This window comes from Ambystoma mexicanum, chromosome 2q (assembly GCF_040938575.1).
Source record: "Ambystoma mexicanum isolate Mex_15411 chromosome 2q, UKY_AmexF1_1, whole genome shotgun sequence".
In the NCBI taxonomy this organism is placed as follows: Eukaryota; Metazoa; Chordata; class Amphibia; order Caudata; family Ambystomatidae; genus Ambystoma; species Ambystoma mexicanum.
This window is the reverse complement of record NC_090924.1, coordinates 674,948,417-674,966,920: the sequence shown is the minus strand read 5'-3', so window position 1 is coordinate 674,966,920 and position 18,504 is coordinate 674,948,417. Positions and strand designations below refer to the sequence as shown.

At 48.9% G+C, this 18,504-nt stretch overlaps 1 protein-coding gene across 4 annotated transcripts in view; it reads left to right on the top strand.

Moving 5' to 3' along the window:
- USP7 (ubiquitin specific peptidase 7) overlaps positions 1-18,504 on the top strand; it is a 2,259,762-nt gene that overhangs the window by 927,830 nt on the left and 1,313,428 nt on the right. For all 4 annotated transcript variants that reach the window (XM_069647850.1, XM_069647849.1, XM_069647847.1 and 1 more), the window contains exon 9: positions 10,238-10,318. In XM_069647850.1, the coding sequence (XP_069503951.1) occupies positions 10,238-10,318 (81 nt within the window). The remainder of the gene's footprint in view (positions 1-10,237; positions 10,319-18,504) is intronic.

The window sequence follows — 18,504 nt, the reverse complement described above, 5'->3', positions numbered from 1 at the left end:
TCCACGAACATCTGGCTGGTCACCATTAAAACAGCTCTGTTGGTGGGTCTTGCCTCTGCTCGTAGAGTCAGTTAGATCTAGGCACTGCTGGCTTCCGAACCCTATACCCTTCACAAGGATAAGTTGGTTCTGAGAACACACCCCACGTTCCTATCAAAATGAAGCTTATGTTACCTACGTTTTTTGCTGATCCTAAGTACGATGCTCAGTGTCTTGCACTGTATGGACGTCTGATGCGCTCTGAAATTCTCTCTAGGCAGGACCAGGAGCTTCCTCTAGTCAGACGCTCTATTTGTCACCGTCTGTGAAGGGGGAGGTGTTCAAAGTTTATAAATGTAAAATAAATTAAAAAGTCCCGATTATCGTCCATCCAAGGCCTCCATAGCAAGGTGGATGGTTTCTGACATCATTGAGGCCTATGAGGGGCAGCACAAACCACTTCCAGATAACGTGCATGCCCAGGCTGTCAGACCCCAGGCCACGGCAGTTGCTTTACAGAGACCGGTTCTGTGGCGGGTCATCAGCAGGGCGGCTTCCTGGGCCACCCCTTTGGCTTTCTGTAAGCAATACTTAAGTCAAACACAGCTTTTGGACAGGCAGTTCTAAGGAACTTCTTTTCTTGAGGAGGATCACCTCTCCACCCTGGGGCTACGTTCAATTGTAATTGCCCATCCAGTATGGAGGATGGGGGGGACGGGACGTAGGAGTAATGAATAGTTACTCACCATAGTGACTAATGTACTCCTAGTCCATAGTCCCCTTTCCTCCATACGTCCCACCATCATCCCCCCTCACCCCCTCTTATAATACTGGTGTCATTAGGCAATTTTAATATTGTTGACGCGTCAATGGAAACGGAGTGGCACTGGTGGGCGGAGTCGGGGAGCGCATGCTCCCAGGGCTACACCTTAATATAAAGGGGACGTTTTTTCTGGTGAAAAAGGTTCCGTCTTCTGTCCCTAGCGAGGGACGCCCCATGCACTATGTAGGAAAGGGGACTATGGACTAGATTACATTAGTAACTACGGTGAGTAACTAATTTCTCCAGCATGTGTCTGGCATGAATTTGCATGCAAACCCTCCCTCCTGCCCATCTGCAGCTCTTCTTGATCAGATTGCCACTTTATGTGTTACCAAAACTGAAGATGGCTGCCAGAGGAGAGGGTAGTTATTGGCTGGGGGCAGTATGACCCAGAACTCAGTGATTGGTTTATAGGAGAAAGACAGTTTATAAGTGAAAATGAAACCTTTTTTTTTTTTTTTTTTTTTTTAACTGAGGTTTCCCGGCCTGACGATGGAATATTTATGAGCATGTGACTCCATGCCAGACCCATGCTGAAGAACAATAGTTACAGGTAAGTAACTTGTTACTTACTCACCGTCATGACTAACATACTCCTAGTCGAGTCTCCTTTCCGCCATACTATTTCCACCCCCCCAAGAAAAGTAGGTCAGGCTAGATTAGCAGTCTGGCACGTTGAAGGGGTCTGAGGTCAGCTGCCAGACGGCAGGGGGTGGGGGGTGCTATTGGGATGTGGTAATGCCAATAGCCATACCTACGCGCACCTTAAATTTAAAGGTGAAATGCACTTTTTGGACAGGGAAAAAGGTTTCCCGTCCTTAAGGAGGGATAACCAACATTTGTTACAACAGGCCAACCTTTGTTTTAGGTTGTCATGTGTGGTAGGGAGAATTCTAATAAATGGCTTATTTCCCTTACCTAATGAGTCCCTCTGCAGCTTTGCTGGATTTCTAGGATTTATTTTGTTCATCTGGTAAGAGTGTGAGCCTTTTCTTCCCACTCTTACATGCGTTTTGCTGTGTGTTTTCACTTTTGTGTGATCTTGGGCACCTGAGCCTCACCTACTCCATGAGCACCAATTCTTGTGTTACTCGGCACCTTCAGTGCAGTGACACAGGGTTGTCTTTGAGACTTCCCACCGACTCCATTTTTCTGGGACTGACTACTGTCCCCAAGAAACAGATAAAGTTGCCATTAACTTTATATAGTCACTTTAAACCACAGACCCAGTACACCCCATTTTACATGGAGTATTGGAAATGGTTAACTCTCATCCCTTTTTGTCTGTGCCTCTTGGAGCCTTGTTTCGCTCCCTTAACATTAAGACTTGGCTGGTGGCAGTGGTATCTACCCTAGCCTCGAACAGAAACCTGCTTCACCAAATACATTTTATTTTGGCTCTGGCTGGGTTATACGTCATTTCCTTTTGTTAGTCTTTCTTGTGTTTTTCTCTGCGCGCCAAACCGAGGATGACTCCTTTGTTGGCTGCCTTTTCGCCGGCTTCTGCACAGAAGCCCTCCTTAAGGCGCCCGATAGTCTAGGTAGGCAGGATGTGAGGGAGGGATCTCTTAGGCTCCTGCCATGGGTTCCCTTGGTAACCCAAGTCATACTCTTGTCTGATTGGTTAAGCAGACTGGCCTTGCCAGGCCAGCCACCCTGCTGTGTGATTGACAGCCAGGCTGTATGAATGGGGGAAAACTGCATAAAAAGCAGGTCTCTGGGACTGGAAAGGCAGAGTCGCCACTGGAACGAAAGAACCAACGAGGAACTGGAAAAGGAGGACCCCTACCACGACTGAACCACCCGGTGAAGCCCTGCTGCAGGTCTGAATCGCCAGAATCCGAGGACGAAGATCCTCCAGGAAACTTCTTCCCTTGAGCTGGTGGGTCAAACCTTTTCGCCCAAACTACAAGCCAGGACGACGACTCTGGTCGAATCCGCTGTACAGAGCTACAGTGGGCCGGATAGCCAGGAAGGTCGGACCCTGCTTGGGTTTTGAGGAGCACACCTTTTATTAGTTCTTTTGCTCTGCTGCTGGTTTCTTCCATGAGTGGCGCAGGACCCTCCAGTCTTCCTACTTCGTGTCAGTCCGACAGTCGCTTCAGGAACCACCAGGAACACCCGCCTCAGCTACAGCTCCCTCTCCGTTTTAAGGTACTATGCAAATCCGGTTGTCTGTTTCGGTCAGCCGCAGTGAAAGTGTTTGAAATCTTTCCAATCCGACGGTTTGTCCTTCTCTTCTCTTTGAACTAACTTTTCTACCAACCAACCTCACCCGGAATCTGTGCCACAAACTTTACCGCAAACTACCAAGAACTGTGTGATCTTGAGCAAAAGACCTTTGACCCATTGACTTTGGCCCTAAGCCTTTTCTAGCTGATCTCCTCACTGTAGTGTCTCTTGTTCAATTCCCCTGAGTACTTACCTGTTGGTTTTGCCTAATTTCCGATAACTTTCTTTCCCTCCCTTTTTTAAATTGCTGGAGTGCCATTTTGCTCCCACTTCATTTTGTGAGCGTAACTTGTCTGGAATTTAATGGAAGTGGTGTGGTGTGTTTACGATTGTGATTTTTAACTTGCTTAGATTAGTGAAATGTTATACAACTGTTGAGTAAATAAATATATATTCTTTTACTTCGAAACCTTTAGTCAGTGTTTGCCTAATTCATAATAATTGCTGTCCTTTGAGTATCTATTTGATACTGCACACTTACTCTTGAGATAAGTCTGGCTACTCCGCTACTGCTACCACTATAACTGTGTAGTACAGGCTTGCACCAAAGGTGAAATTGTACTGTCAATTGTAGTCTTAATTGTGTGTAGTCTTCGCAAAGGGTACTGCAAATAATTCTGCCTACCAATGTGGCACACCCAAGTGTTTGGACACAGCACACTAGGTCACTACACTTTCTTCTAGCAGTTTTTGGTGTATAGGAATGTTTTTAAATATAGAATTTTCCCTGTACGAACCCATTTTCAATTATCTCATAGATCGAGCAAATAAAGATAGGTGTTGAAGCACAATCTGAAGACTCAGTCAATATCAGTCTTTTATTAAACTTTAGAAACACAAAGTGAAATATTTCAGTTCAAACACTAGATGAAGGTTTTGCACAGAATTTACATCTAATACAAGATACATACATAATTTTAGGTAAGTAACGTTGGCCATATAGGGGCCGGATGATATGGACCATAAGTCATAAAATCTCTTGCGCGTTGAGGTCCCTCAGATTGTTTTTTTCCGCCCAGAATACTGGTCGCCTTATTTGGAGCTCGTAAGAGACATTGCCATTACCATTTATTCGACCTTTGGTCGTTTTTTATCAGTTATCGTTAAATCCAAATGCCTCCAGCCCACTCTTCGGCTAAGCAACTTCCCCGCCGAGTCAAGATCTTCGGCGGTGGTTTCGACGGAGGCGATCCTGTCGGCGCTGCCGAACACGTGGCCTGGCCTTGCCAGCCTACACAGTAGGGAGAGTGGGGGTTGTTGGGACATTTGTTTCCTTTTACAATGCCTTTCTCTTCCCCCCCCCCTTCCTTCGGGGTTGTTATCACTTGTTGTTGCATCCTCAGCTATGGAGAGGACTCCTTTTAGATTTTGCCCTCGTTGTAAAGGCAAATTCACGTGGAAAGATGAGCATAAGCGGTGTAACCGCTGCTTACCCCTCAACCACAACGAGGAAGGCTATGCAGCCTGTAAACTCCTTCGTCCTAAAACTTTAAAGGACTGCAAGGTCAAGAGGTGGGCAGCTTATGCTATTTCGAAGGCTGATTCCTCACCCGCTGCTGCCAAATGTGGCAAGGGGGACAGTGATAAGGCTACCTCCGTATTGGACGTTGTCGACCTCTCTAAGGAGCGCTTCTGCTCCTCCACGTCTGTCCTGGCCCCGAAAAGTTTGGTTCATGCCCTACTTATGGGGATGTACACCCCGGCGATGCCGACACACACAGTAAAAACTAAACACACAACCCACGGCCCTTTATCGACTAAGTCGAAAAAGGCCCCAGTGCCAACGGAGACACCAAATCCATTGGAAGCCTCAGCCGACCGTAAGGGTTGCCAGCCCTCCCCGCAACCGCATGCATGACTAGTGACTGGGCCGTCTGCAACTAAGGGCGCTATCACCAAAACCTCAGACGAAACGCCTCGCAAGAGCGACCGTTGGCGAAAAGGTTCCGGCACCGCCAAACACCGCTCATGACCAGCTCTCGACGGACAAACTCGTCGAAAGCTTGGCTTGTATAGTCTCCACTGACGCTCACAGGCGGACGGCGAAAGAGTCGTCGACACCCGCTCACAGGGCCAGAGAGACGCCGAAACCTACAGAAGGTACGCCGGAACCTCCCCCCACGTCGAAGGGAAGACTTAGTCACATCCCCAGTGTCCGGCCCACGAGAAGGTTTCTCAGAGGGTGAAGGGAGGTAAATCCTCCTCTATATAGGAGAGATCTCGACTCGTAGAGGCGGAGGAGCACACCTTTCCGCCACTAGACCGCTCAGGGGGTTCCCAGTGGACTTTGGAAAGATTCCAATCATATATGGACAAACTAGATAGGTTTATGTCCACCCCTGAAAACATTACACCCAAAAGGCCTAGAGAGATACTGGATGGAATCGTATGATCTCACTGAAGCGGAGCCACATTTTCACGAAGATGAAGAGTTCCTCAATACTGAAGATGTACAAGACCCTGTAGAGGGCATTGAAGAATACCCAGACATAGGTGGAAGTGGCTTTGAAGAAGACCCAGACATAGGATGATCACAGCCCTGGCAGTCTCCAGGGGCGTCAACGGACCCTGACATTTTGGATCTGGCCTCTCCTAAAACTACACCGGTCAGAAACCAGTCACCTGTAGATGACCAGCTCACTTTCAATGCACTGCTACGAAGAGCAGCAGCACATTTTGAAATTGACACAGGGGAGATTAATTCAGAGGTAGACTTTGTGGAAAAGATAATTAAGGAGAAACCACCTACTAGTCAGGCAATTCCCCTTCTTGCCTCAGTCAAGAGACGACTCATTCCATCTTTATCCACACCTGCATTGGTTAGAGGGGTCAAACCAAGAATTGAGAAGCTTTTTAACCCCTCACCGTCAGATCCCTTATATATTAGGGGTCACTCCATACCCGATTCCTTGGTAGTAAACACCACAAGGAAGAGGGCAGGGGTTCCGCTATCTACTAGTGAAGCACCCCCAGACAAGCAGGGAAAACAGCTGTAAAAGCTGTATGCCTTGGGGAGGGGGGGGAAGAGAAAGGATTACATCCTCAGCAGCTTTCTCCACACTGATTGCCAATAACAATACTTTGCTGGCAAGTTACGCTGATGCCCAATGGGGAAAATTGCGCGAAGGACTGGAAGAAGCTCCTGGGCCCTTACGAACCCGTTTGTTAGCCATTGTGACGGAAGGTACTCAGGTTAACCAAAGCATTGTTAAAAATACACTTGAGGCTGTGGAGACGGCTGGCCGGTCACTAGTCCAGGGGGTACTTCTCAAATGTCATGTTTGGCTGAGGAACTCCGGTTTTAAGCCAGAAACCCAGGAGTCCCTCATCAACAAACCGATTGAGGACTGGAACCGGTTTGGTAAGGCGGTGGACGACACACTGGAGACATCTAAGAAGGAATTTGAAACCCTAAAGACTTGAGACCAGATCACAAGACCTCCTAACAAGCGAGGGTACAGCAACAGGCGCTTTTTTCGTGGCCAACGACAAAACCACCACCACCACCACCAATAATACTCCTCAGCAGGCAACAGGTCCTCCACTCAGGGAACCAGTGGACAATATGTTCAGAGAGGACAACGTCGTGGCAAGGGAAGAGGTCGGGGCCCCACTCCAGAGGCTCCCTGGCTGCCAACACCAAATGACCGAAGGTTCGGGTCCCCTCCCATGCATCTCCGGTCGGGGGCCGGTTAATATCATTTCTAGAAGCATGGGAGGGAGTTACCACAGACCGCTGGGTATTGTCAACTATAGCCCGTGGTTACTACATCGAATTCAGTCAGTCCTCTACATTCAGACCCCCAAGGGGAAGACGCCTATCACCGGAGCACTTCGCCATCCTTCTTCAAGAAGTCGAACTGCTATTAGAAAAAGGAGCAATAGAGGTCGTGCCTCTGACAGGTAATGGAGGATATTTATTCAGTGTACTTCCTTGTACCCAAAAAGGATTTAACCATGCGCCCTGTACTGGATCTTCGCCCTGCAAACAAATTTGTAAAACCTCAAAAATTTGGTAATGTGACTTTGCAGGAAGTAATTCCTCTGCTCACACAGGGGGCTTACATGACAACACTGGACATGAAAGATGCATACTTTCATATTTCAATGTTGCCAGCGCACAGAAAATACCTCAGGTTCATGATAGAAGGCAAACACTAACAGTTCAAGGTGCTACCCTTCGGCATAGCTTCAGCGCCAAGGGTATTCACGAAGGTACTGGCAGTGGCAGGGGCCCACCTGCGCAGACTGTCCATTCCGGTCTACCCTTACCTCGACAATTGGCTCTTAACAGGGGATTCTTACGAAACATGCTTCTCAAATACCCAGCAGACTGTAGACCTTTTGTTCCACCTGGGCTTCTCCATCGAAAAGTCCAGTCTAGACCCTAGCCAAATACAGCAATTCCTAGCGGCTCTAATTCGAACAAAGGACAGCCTCGTCTTCCCCTCCAACGAGAGGGTCCAAAACATGCTGTTTCAGATCTCTCAATATGTAAACGGACGAGTGGTGACAGTACGCAAAGCCATGCAGTTGCTAGGAATGATGGTGTCATGTATTTATTTGGTACATCACGCGCGCATGCATCCAATGCAAAAGTGGCTCAACAGCCAGTGTTGTCAGGCCAGCGGACAATGGGACGATCTAGTGGTGGTCTCGCAGGCCTTGGTTCTCTTGCTGCAATAGTGGTTGAATGAAAACCTTGTGTTGGGGAAACCATTCGCCACCCCTGCAGTGGAAGCCACTCTAACCACAGACTCATCCCTCACAGGATGGGGGCGGGGGGCTCACCTATCCCATCAGACTGCACACAGTTTGGACTCAGAGTGTGGCGTCCAAACACATAAACTTGCTGGAACTGCTGGCGGTCTTCAAAGCACTGAAGGCTTTCCAGACACACCTACAAGGGAAAGCCGTGCTGGTCCTCACAGGCAGCACCACCGCCATGTACTACCTGAACAAGCAAGGGGGCACTCACTGTCCAAGCTGTCGCAGAACGTCTGGAAGTGGGCTCTCAAACACCTGTTCCTGTTATCTCAACATGTACCAGGCATACTCCATCTTCTGGCAGACAAACTCAGCAGTCTCTTCCCTCTGCCCGCAGAGTACGAATGGCGACTACACGAAGACATCGTCTCCAATGTCTTTGCAGAATGGGGCTTCCCAGAGATCGACCTGTTTGCAACTCTGGAGAACACCCAATGCCAAGATTATGCCTCCAGGTACCCCCAGAACCGCTCCAAGGGGAACAGTTTCTGGATAACATGGTCAGGGAAATTTGTCTACGCTTTTCCCGACTCCCCTTCTCAACAAGATAGTGCACAAGATGCACCCGGAACCAGTTACCATGATACAGGTTGCCCCCATGTCCTCCCGGCAGCCCTGGTTCGCTCATCTGATGTCATTGTCTCTTCCGGTGAAACTACCCTGCCCATACAACATGCTGTCACAGGACAGGGGCCGAACGCTGCACCCATGCCCACAGACCCTGAACTTGGCAGCCTGGCTCCTGAGGTCATAGAATTAGGACATTTCCAGCTCGCACAGATATGCATGGACATTCTCAGAGAGGCAAGGAAACCGAACACTCTTTACTGCTACTCTAGCAAGTGGAAACAGTCATCTGGTGTAGGGCGAAGAACATCAACCCCGTTGACTGTTCTCCCACACACATTGTTCTATACCTGACTCACTTGTTAGACTCAGGATTAGTCTTTAACTCTATTAAAGTTCACCTAGCTGCACTCTCTGCATACGCTACGTCTCAACAGAAGGTGTCATGGTGGAAAGTTCCAGTTATTAAAGCCTTCGTGGAGGGAGTGAAGAGAATTCACCCTCATATCTAACCCAGCTCCCGGATGGGACCTGAATGTTGTACTAACCAGGCTAATGGGCTCCCCCTTCGAACACATGCACAAAAGCAACCGTTAAGAATCTTACTCTCATAATGGAGGTGATGGCTATTAGGAAAGCAGTTTTAAGAGTAAGTTAACTACAAGCGCACTCTATACTAGATCCCTTTGTAACAGTTCACAAAGATAAGGTAGTTCTACGCACACACTCTAGGTTTGCACCAAAATCTATTTCAAAATTCCATGTCAACCAGTCTGTATAACTACCAACGTTATTTCAAAACCCATCAATCTTGGGAGAAAAAAGCCTGCACACTCTTGATGTGCGCAGAGCAGTCATGTTTTATATGGCAAGAACTAAACCAATGAGAAAAACTAATCAGTTCTTTGTCTCGGTGGCAGCAGGAAGAGGAGGAAATGCAGTTTCTAAATCCACTATCTCTAGATGGATTGTCCAGTGCATCACTCTGTTTCTCTCTTGCTAAGAGAGAACTGCCCTTAAAGCTGAGAGCACATTTTACTCGAGGCACTGGGGCATCAATAGCATTCATTGCAAATGTTCCCCTTGAGTCCATTTGCAAAGCGGCAACCTGGAGTTCTGTACACACCTTTACAAAACACTATTGTCTAGATGCCCATTCTAAATCTGATTCCCAGGTGGGACAAGCAGTATTAAGGCATCTTTTCCTCGGTTTCTTCTCACAACCCACCTCCAACTCCGGGTACTGCTCGTTAGTCTATGCACAGCATGTGATTCTAAGCAGATTAACAAACCTCAGAAGACGTGCATTATTTACCGGAAAAGCATTTCGGATGGTTGTATCTGCTTAGATTCACATGCGCCCACCCTTCCTCCCCACTCGGATGGAAGGAACATTAGACTTCTTATTACTTTCTCTCTTTTCTGTGCTCACTCACGTAAGATGAGGCTCTCGCATGACAGAAAAAATAGAGGGAACTCGACGCGTGATGGATTTTGTTTACAATTCACGTCACTATAGGGATAATATTACAGACACGCCTATGTTGACGTCCCCTTTTCGACTACGAAAAACAAAATTCAATACTCCGCAGTGACCACTGGATGTCGGACTATGCACAGCATGTGAATCTAAGCAAATACAACCATCAGAAGTGCTTTTACGGTAAGTAATGCATGTCATATCACAATGTTAATGTCTAAGCCTATATTTCTTTTGAAAATATATCAATATAGTTCTAACTCGATATATTGCCCAGCCCGAAGCCTTAGTCACGTTTAGTAAGCAGTCATTGATAATGTATTCATCAAAAAAACTAGTTTACGCAGTATTTATGCAAATATTAATATTGTAACTTTTGTTTTTTGTAGTTGCTTGATAATGTGGAGAATAAAATGAAAGGTACCTGTGTGGAAGGAACAATACCTAAATTATTTCGAGGGAAGATGACGGTATGTATTTGGATACAATTCTTCTGAAACTAGTTTGTTGAATAGTTTGAGACTCAATCTTTTGCCATTTCCCTCTTTCATACATAGTAACTGTTGTAATTCTTAGTTATAATTCCTGTACAGAGAATGCTTTGAAGGAAAATAGCTATTTTGGAAAATCTCTCGGATGAAGCTGCTCTGTATGTTTAAATGTGTGCATTTATACAGTGAGAAAAGTAGAACATTCCGTTCAACAAGACCACAGATGGCAATATGCAGATCAAGAAAATATATTTCTGGAGGGGTTGTGACTCTAGTTGTTGGGTCTTGACTATTAGGTGTTCAAGCCAAAAGTAAACGTAGGTTTCTTTAACGGTGTAAATATCATACTACGTACAGCTATACACAGCGTCCCATGGTAATACACACCAAAGCAAGTAATACTCGTATGGCCCGTCCCCTTTCCTACATCCTTGTGGGTGTCCCCCAAATTTTGGATTGTACCAGAGCCTTTGGCAGCGAGAAATTGAGCTTCCCCTTTAAATTTAGTACAGCACTCTGTGTTGCGGCCCCGAGATGTGCATCCTGCGATCGCTCTTTCCCAGCCTTGGACCCTCATGTGCTCTATCTTGAGTGCCAGGGGGCTGACCACCGCTGGGACACATGCACGGCCTGCAGCACTCTTGGTCACAGACAATTGAAGAATCGTCTTTCACAATGGCGGGGAGATCTTACATGCTTCTCCCCCACATCATCTTAAAGAGTTTGTCTCCAGAACCCCACGTCGAAACAGGGCCTTTGTTTAATGCAGCTCCTCAGCGTGGAGACTCCTTCCTGGGGGTTTTCCTCAGGAAAGGGTACCTTGGATTCTGGTTTTGGCAGACCCGAGGCAGTTGAGGCTACCTGCTCTCAAGCCAAAGCATCCAGGGGATCTTCCGTTTGGTCCAGAGGGGTGACCTTGATGTTCTGTTCGGCTCTAGTGGGTAAGGGATCGTCGCTGTCTACCTCCAAGAGTCAGTCTTTAGCACAATGCGAAACGGCTACCAGCTCTGTAGCTGAGGGCGCCCAGCCAACCGGAGCCTCCTCAGAGGTCATGGTACAGGGAGATTAGACTACCAACCAGCAAGCCGAGGGCTTTGAGCCTAGTGGAGCAATCTTGGAGGTCGACTCATCTGCTTCTGGTTCAAGGGCCAAGCAGTGTCCTTCCATGTCAGAGCCTGCACAGGGCCTTTGCGTCGTCCTGTCCAGGTCGTGGTGCAAGACCTCAAGATGGCTGGCAAGCACAGTGCTGAGCCTACTAGGCCGGCGGCCATCTTGGATTCGTGTTTCCCCAGTCCTTCGCCCACTGAGTGGGCCATGCAAGAAGGTTCCAGTCCCCTTTCCATGGGAAGCGGCCGCAACCTTACAGTACAGGCAACTGATTGCTGCATTCCTACAGCTACCCCTCGCAGCCTTACAACTATATGCTGCTGGCACTTGGGTGTTTTCAGGAAAGGAGGCCCAGCGCCACAGAGGGCTGTGCCCCTCAGGATTCGGCTGCTTGCGAGGGGCGCTTCTTCGAGCGCTTCCTTTTCCTTATGCGCTCGCCGCAAATGACGAGGCTCAAAGGTATAGTCAAGGAAGTGATCCCTTAGGTCGTGCCTCCCAAGGCCGCCTCTGGGCCATCCTCTAATCCCCCCCCCCCCCTCCAGTCCTGTTGCCTGCCCCCTCCCCCTATGGTCCAGGCCATGCCTGTGCTTCAAAGACCTCTGCTGCCGCCTGTAGCACCAATGCCTCCCCCCCGCAGCAGCCACTGGAGCCACAGTTATCTTCGAGTCCGGATCGTGGGGGGGACCCCTCCGGCTCCAGTGTCTCAGGACTCTGACTCCCGATCTGTCTGGATAAAGAAGGGGTTGGGGGACAATGAGGGTGATGACGCCCAGGATGATGAACCCTCAGCATCTTTGAAGGCCTTTATTGACTACCTCAGAGTCTTGCAGAGTTCTTGGGGGTTTCCTCCACCTGAAAAAGCCCCCCAGGAGGCGGGTGTTCTAGTAGACGCTGGTGCAATAGATTTGCAATTGCTCCACCTTGACTTTGCTGCATACCTTCACAAAGCATTGCTTGTATTTCCCATCTGGCTAGGAAACCAGATTTGGAAATACTGTTTTGAGCGGCGTGAATCGGAAATATATTCACCCTTTACCACCTACAAGCTACTGCTATGGTGGTCTATCAAAGATGAGGAATTCGTGAGAGGACGCAATACATTCGAAGAACAAATGAATTTTCGAAGGGATTGTGTCCTCCGACGTATTCCTTATCTTTGATAATACGTTTCCAGCTTGCTGGCCTCGGAATTTTTTTCTGTAGAAGGTGCTGCGTGTCGACGTCCGCCAAGTCGATGTCCCTCGACGGCCACCGTATCGGCGCCGACATCCCCATGGCCATAAATAGCCACGCGCTGCGTCCGTTGTTCAGTTCCGTTTTTCCGCGCTTCGTGGGGCCTCGGAACGTCGTTGCTCAGTTGAGTCAGAATAACTCGCCGCGATCCGGCTTCAAGAAATGTCGAGACTGCGGTAAAAAAATGTTGATAACGGGTCCACACAGGATCTGCTTGTGGTGGTTGGGATCCGAGCACCATTGTTCGGAGTGTAAGGACTGCATGTCCATGACGGCGAAAGCCTTGAAGGAGCGCAAGGGGAAGCTCATGAGAGGTAAGTCAATCAAAACCTCCTCAAAGGTTTCTTCGGCTGAGTCAAGGCATTCGTCTCCTCGCCGTCAAACATTCAAGACACTCAAAAAAGAGACGCCGAAGATCCCCTTCCTCGGCTTCTGTGTCCCCAGAAAGGGTCTCCTGTCCCACAAAACACAGCTCTCAAGCTGAGTGGGAGGAATTCAGAAAGAAAATGTTAAGCGTCTTCGAGAACGCGGCCTCGACCCCCTCGAAGACAGTCAAGGGTGATACCCCGTGTGAAAAACCCAAAAAATCAAAACGCCGCGAGTCGCAGCACCCGGCGAAACATTCCACCCGAGAGCGCCACGAGCCATCGGGTAAGAAGGCACCAGCTTCGCCGATGCTGTCGTCGAAGATTCCTTGCCGTCGTCGAAGATTATTTTGCCGTCGTCGAAGATTATTTTGCCGTCGTCGAAGATTATTTTGCCGTCGTCGAAGATTATTTTGCCGTCGTCGAAGATTATTTTGCCGTCGTCGAAGATTATTTTGCCGTCGTCGAAGATTATTTTGCCGTCGTCGAAGATTATTTTGCCGTCGTCGACGATTCCTTCGCCGCCGTCGACGATTCCTTCGACGCATGGATCAGCGCCATCGACGCCGTTGTCGAAGGGTTCCTCGACACATCGGTCGATTCGACGCCATCGCCGACGAAAGAGAAGACCAAGGCTACTCCACAGCCAACAGTGATTCCAAGGGCCTCCGGCACAACGATGAGACCGTCGTCGATGTCCTCGAGTAGGATCCCGATTCTCTCGAGTTCTTCAAGACCCCTTCCAGTTTTTTCGGCGCCTTCGAAGCCTGTCACATCAGCGTCGACGATATCATCTTTTTCTCGCCCAATAATGACGAGTTTGGCTCCTTCTGCCTTGGAGATGGGTTTTACACCATTTCAGAGGTCAGAGTACCCTGGACTATCTTCAATTTATGAAGAGGGGGAAGATTCTGACCAGGAAACATTTGGGTTACAAAGGACCACACTGCCTATTTCAGAGGATTTCACCTCTGAGGAAAGAAGGCTGAAGGACCTACAAGAGTCACTACATGAGGCAAATGGGCTGGACACTTCCCCAGAAGTGGAACTTGTTAAGCCAGACCCAGGGGAACATGCTGAAACACACTATAGAACCCTTATGGCAAGAATTATTGAATTTATGGGTTGGTCTGCGCCTTCCCCTGTTTTTCAACAGGATGACCTAACAGACATATTAGACCAAGGTCCACGGGAGGACCCTGTGGTCCCCTTCCATGCAGCTTTACAAAGGAAGATTACATCTAATTGGGAAACTCCTGAAGTTATCCCTGCGGTCAATAAAAGATTGTCAGCCAAGTATAGGGTAGCGGCTGCTGACCCAGAATACTTATCAAAACACCCGACTCCAGAGAGCCTGGTGGTTCAAGCGGCAACTTCATCTAGCAGTAGGACCCCTTACCCTACTGTCCCACAGGATAGAGATGACAAGAGGTACGATTCTATGGCGAAGAAAGTCTTCTCTGCCTGTAGTATGGCGTTGAAGTCCATCGCCACCTGTACGCTCGCCAGGTTCAGTCACACACTATGGGAGTGTGCTTTATCAGTGGCTGACTGCATACCCGAAGGAGAGGAAAAGGAAGCCTTCTTTAACATTATTAAAGATGGCAAAGATGCCATGTGCGAATCACTTCAAACGGGCATCGATTCTGCTGACAGTATCAGCTGGGCCATAGCGGCTAGTACAACAATCCGCAGGCATGCGTGGTTGCCAAAGTCTGGCTTTGCTCCAGATGTGCAGGCCAGACTTTTAAATATGCCCTTTGACGGCTCTTCACTATTCGTAAAAAAGGCTGATGACAGTCTGGAAAAGTTAGACTTCTAAAGCAGCAGCAAAATCTTTAGGAGCTGCTATCCGCCAAACTCCTCTCCCAGAGGTTCCTGAGGGGCGAAAAGGAAAGTCCTTTCGCTATTATTCCACATTCGGGAAAGGCAGAGGACAGCCGGCTCAAAGAGGCCAAGGAGATCCACCTGAGGTGGACGGGTCAAAAGTACTAAGACCGCAGCAGCAGCAGGTGCCTCTTTACCCTCGGCATCTGCATCAGCCGCCCCCAAACCACTCTGAGGCCTTTCCACACAATGCACCTGTAGGGGGCAGGTTAACTCGCCATCTGACGGAATGGCAGGCTATAACGTCAGATGCTTGGGCATTGGAGACAGTTGCCCAGGGTTACTGCCTACCCTTTCTACACATCCCTCAGTCATCCACCGGGGAAAGGCTCTCTAAAAGTTCCAGATTCGCTCCTCTTGCTGGAAATTATAGACCTGCTAGAGAAAGGTGCCATAGAACCGGTACCTGTAGCGGACAGGAACAAGGGCTGGTACTCCCCCCCCCCCCCCCCCCCCCCCCCCCCTACTTTCTCATACTAAAGAAGGACGCAGGACTGAGACCCATCCTGGACTTACGAGAATTGAACAAGTTCCTCAGGAAGGACAAGTTCAAGATGGTAAAACTCTCTCAGATCCTTCAGGCCCTCCAGCTCCAGGACTGGCTGGTATCTCTGGACCTTCAGGATGCTTATTTCCATGTGCCAAACCATCTCAAACACAGGAAATACCTGAGGTTCGCAATTGGCGACTCTCATTATCAGTTTCGAGTTCTGCCATTTGGGCTGACCTCCGCCCCGCGGGTCTTCACCAAGCTGATGTCGGTAGTGGCGGCGAGTCTAAGGAGGGAAGGGATCCACGTCTACCCCTACCTGGACGATTGGCTGATCAGGACTGTATCTTCGGAACAGGAACAGGCACAGGCCCAGGCCCAGCTAGATTATGTCTGCCACTTCCTTCACAAACTGGGTTTCTCCCTCAATTTAAAGAAGTCACAGATGATGCCATCACAGAGACTCCAGTTCATTGGAGCGGTCCTGGACACTTCCCCGGGAAAAGCCTCGCCACCAGAGGTGAGGGCTCAAGATATTCTACAGATGGTCACCAAGTTTCAAAATGCCCAACGTCTCCCAGCCTTCGACTTTTTGAGGTTGCTAGGCCTCATGGCATCCTGCATCTTCCTTGTGCCAGAGGCTCGCCTGAGAATGAGATCTCTTCAGTGGGCACTGAGAAATCGGTGGTCGCAATTCTCGGAGAATGACAGATCTCCTCCGGATTCCGGACAGGGTAGCCCGCGACTTTCAATGGTGGGCCTATCCAGAGAACATCTTGAAAGGAGAACTGTTTTGGCAACCATGGCCGGAGATAACAGTAGTCAGACGCCTCACTCACGGGGTGGGGAACCCATGCCAACGACTTGACCATCAGCGGTCGTTGGTCTCCATCGGAGTCCAGACTACACATCAAACTTTTGGAGCTGAGAGCGATCAGACTAGCGCTGAAAGCTTTCCTGCCATCAGTAAGGGGAGAAATGTCCTGATAATGACGGACAACACGGTGGCCATGCACTACCTCAACAAAAGAGGAGGCGTAGGATCATTGCCACTGTGCAGAGGCGATGCAGCTCTGGTTTTGGGCAATCCAAGAAGGAATCTCTCTATCGGCAGTCCACCGGAGAGAATAATTTGACAGCAGACACTCTGAGCAGGCAGAGCAGTCTCCCACGAGTGGGAGCTAGCTCAGGAAGTCCTTCAAGAGATATTCGCCCGTTGGGGAACCCCTCAGGTGGTTCTGTTCGCCACAAGCACCAACAGGAAGTGCGATCTGTTCTGTTCAAGGGAATTTCCCCCGAGAGGAGCTCTAGGAGACGCGTTCGTAGTGGACTGGGAGTTTCCCTCCTTTACGCGTTCCCACCAGTCCGTTATTCCTCAAATGATCAGGAGGTTGAGAAGATTCCGGAAAACCATGATCCTAATTGCCCTGGATTGGGCCAGGAGAACGTGGTACCTGGACCTTCTAGATATGTCCATCTGTCCTCCAATCCGTCTTCCACTCAAAGAGAATCTTCCCTCGCAGAAGGGAGGTCAGGTTCTCCATCCAGACACCAGAACCCTCGACCTTCACGCTTGGCTTCTGAAAGGGTGAGGTACAAGGATTGGGATCTCCCTGATGTCTCCCAGAAGGCCAGCAACAAAGTCTCTATACCGCTGCCGTTGGAACACATTTTGCAGCTGGTGTAGGGAAGAGAATATCGACCCTTTTTCATGTGGTACACCAACAGTGTTATCGTTTCTACTCTACTTGGCAAACTCGGGCCTTGAAGTTGGCACTGTAAAAGGCTATCTCGCAGCGCTTTCTATCTTTTAGCAAACTGCGGAGGAACCATTGTATTTCAAACTTCCTCTAGTGGTACAATTTCTCAAGGGATTAATTAATGTTTATCCCCCAAAATCATTCCAGTTTCCCTTATGTGACTTAAATTTAGTCTTAAACTTCCTAATGGGCACTCCATTCGAACCACTTCACTCTTGTTCGCTGAGATTTCTCACGCTTAAAACTGTCCTATTGGTAGCACTAACATCTGCTAGGAGGGTGAGCGAGCTACAAGCTCTCTTGTAAACCCCCACATAGAATTTTCCACAAGGACAAAGTTGTCCTACAGGTGAAGCCTAATTTCCTCCCAAAGGTGGTTTCTGAATTTCATATTAATCAGAAAATTACCTTACCTTCGTTCTACCCTCCTCCCCATCCGGGGAAACAGGAGGAAAGGCTACATAGGCTGGACCCAAGGTGAGCTCTCAGCTTTTATATCAGCAGAATGGCTAGGATCAGGCAAGCAGACCAACTGTTTGTAGGATACTCAGGTCACAAGTTGGGACTACCCATAACAAAACAAACCATCTCCAGGTGGATTATTTTGACCATTCTGGAATGTTACAAACTGGCGGGGAAAGAGCCACCCCAAAAGCTCAGGGCTCATTCAACCAGGGGTATCGCAGCCTCTTTGGCTCTCCAAAGAGGGGTACCGGTCCGAGACATATGTGCGGCTGCCACATGGTCGTCCGCACATACATTCACAAAATTTTACAATCTGGATTCCTTCACTACTCAAGAGACCAGATTTGGCAAGGCCGTATTACATTCGGTCCATCCCTAAAGGGATACATAACATTCTCACTCCCACCTCCAATTACATGCCACTGCTATGGGAGTCTATCAAAGATAAGGAATACGTCGGAGGACACAATCCCTTCGAAGAACAGGTTACTTCTTACCTTGTAACGTTCTTTCGACGGGATGTTCCTCCGACGTATTCCTTATCGCCCCTCCCATCCATCCCCGCAGTGATACTTCGCTTGTGGTTGCAGCTTACTCTCCTTCAAGGTCAATAACCAATTCAGGCATGACTTTTCTTATGCTACAAAACGGAAGTGAGCAACGGACGCAGCGCGTGGCTATTTATGGGCATGGTGACGTCGGCGCCGATACGGTGGCCGTCTAGGGACATCGACTCGGCGGATGTCGACGCGCAGCGCCTTCTACAGAAATAATTTCCGACGCCAGCAAGCTGGAAACGTATTATCAAAGATGAGGAATACGTCGGAGGAACATCCCGTCGAAAGAAGGTTACAAGGT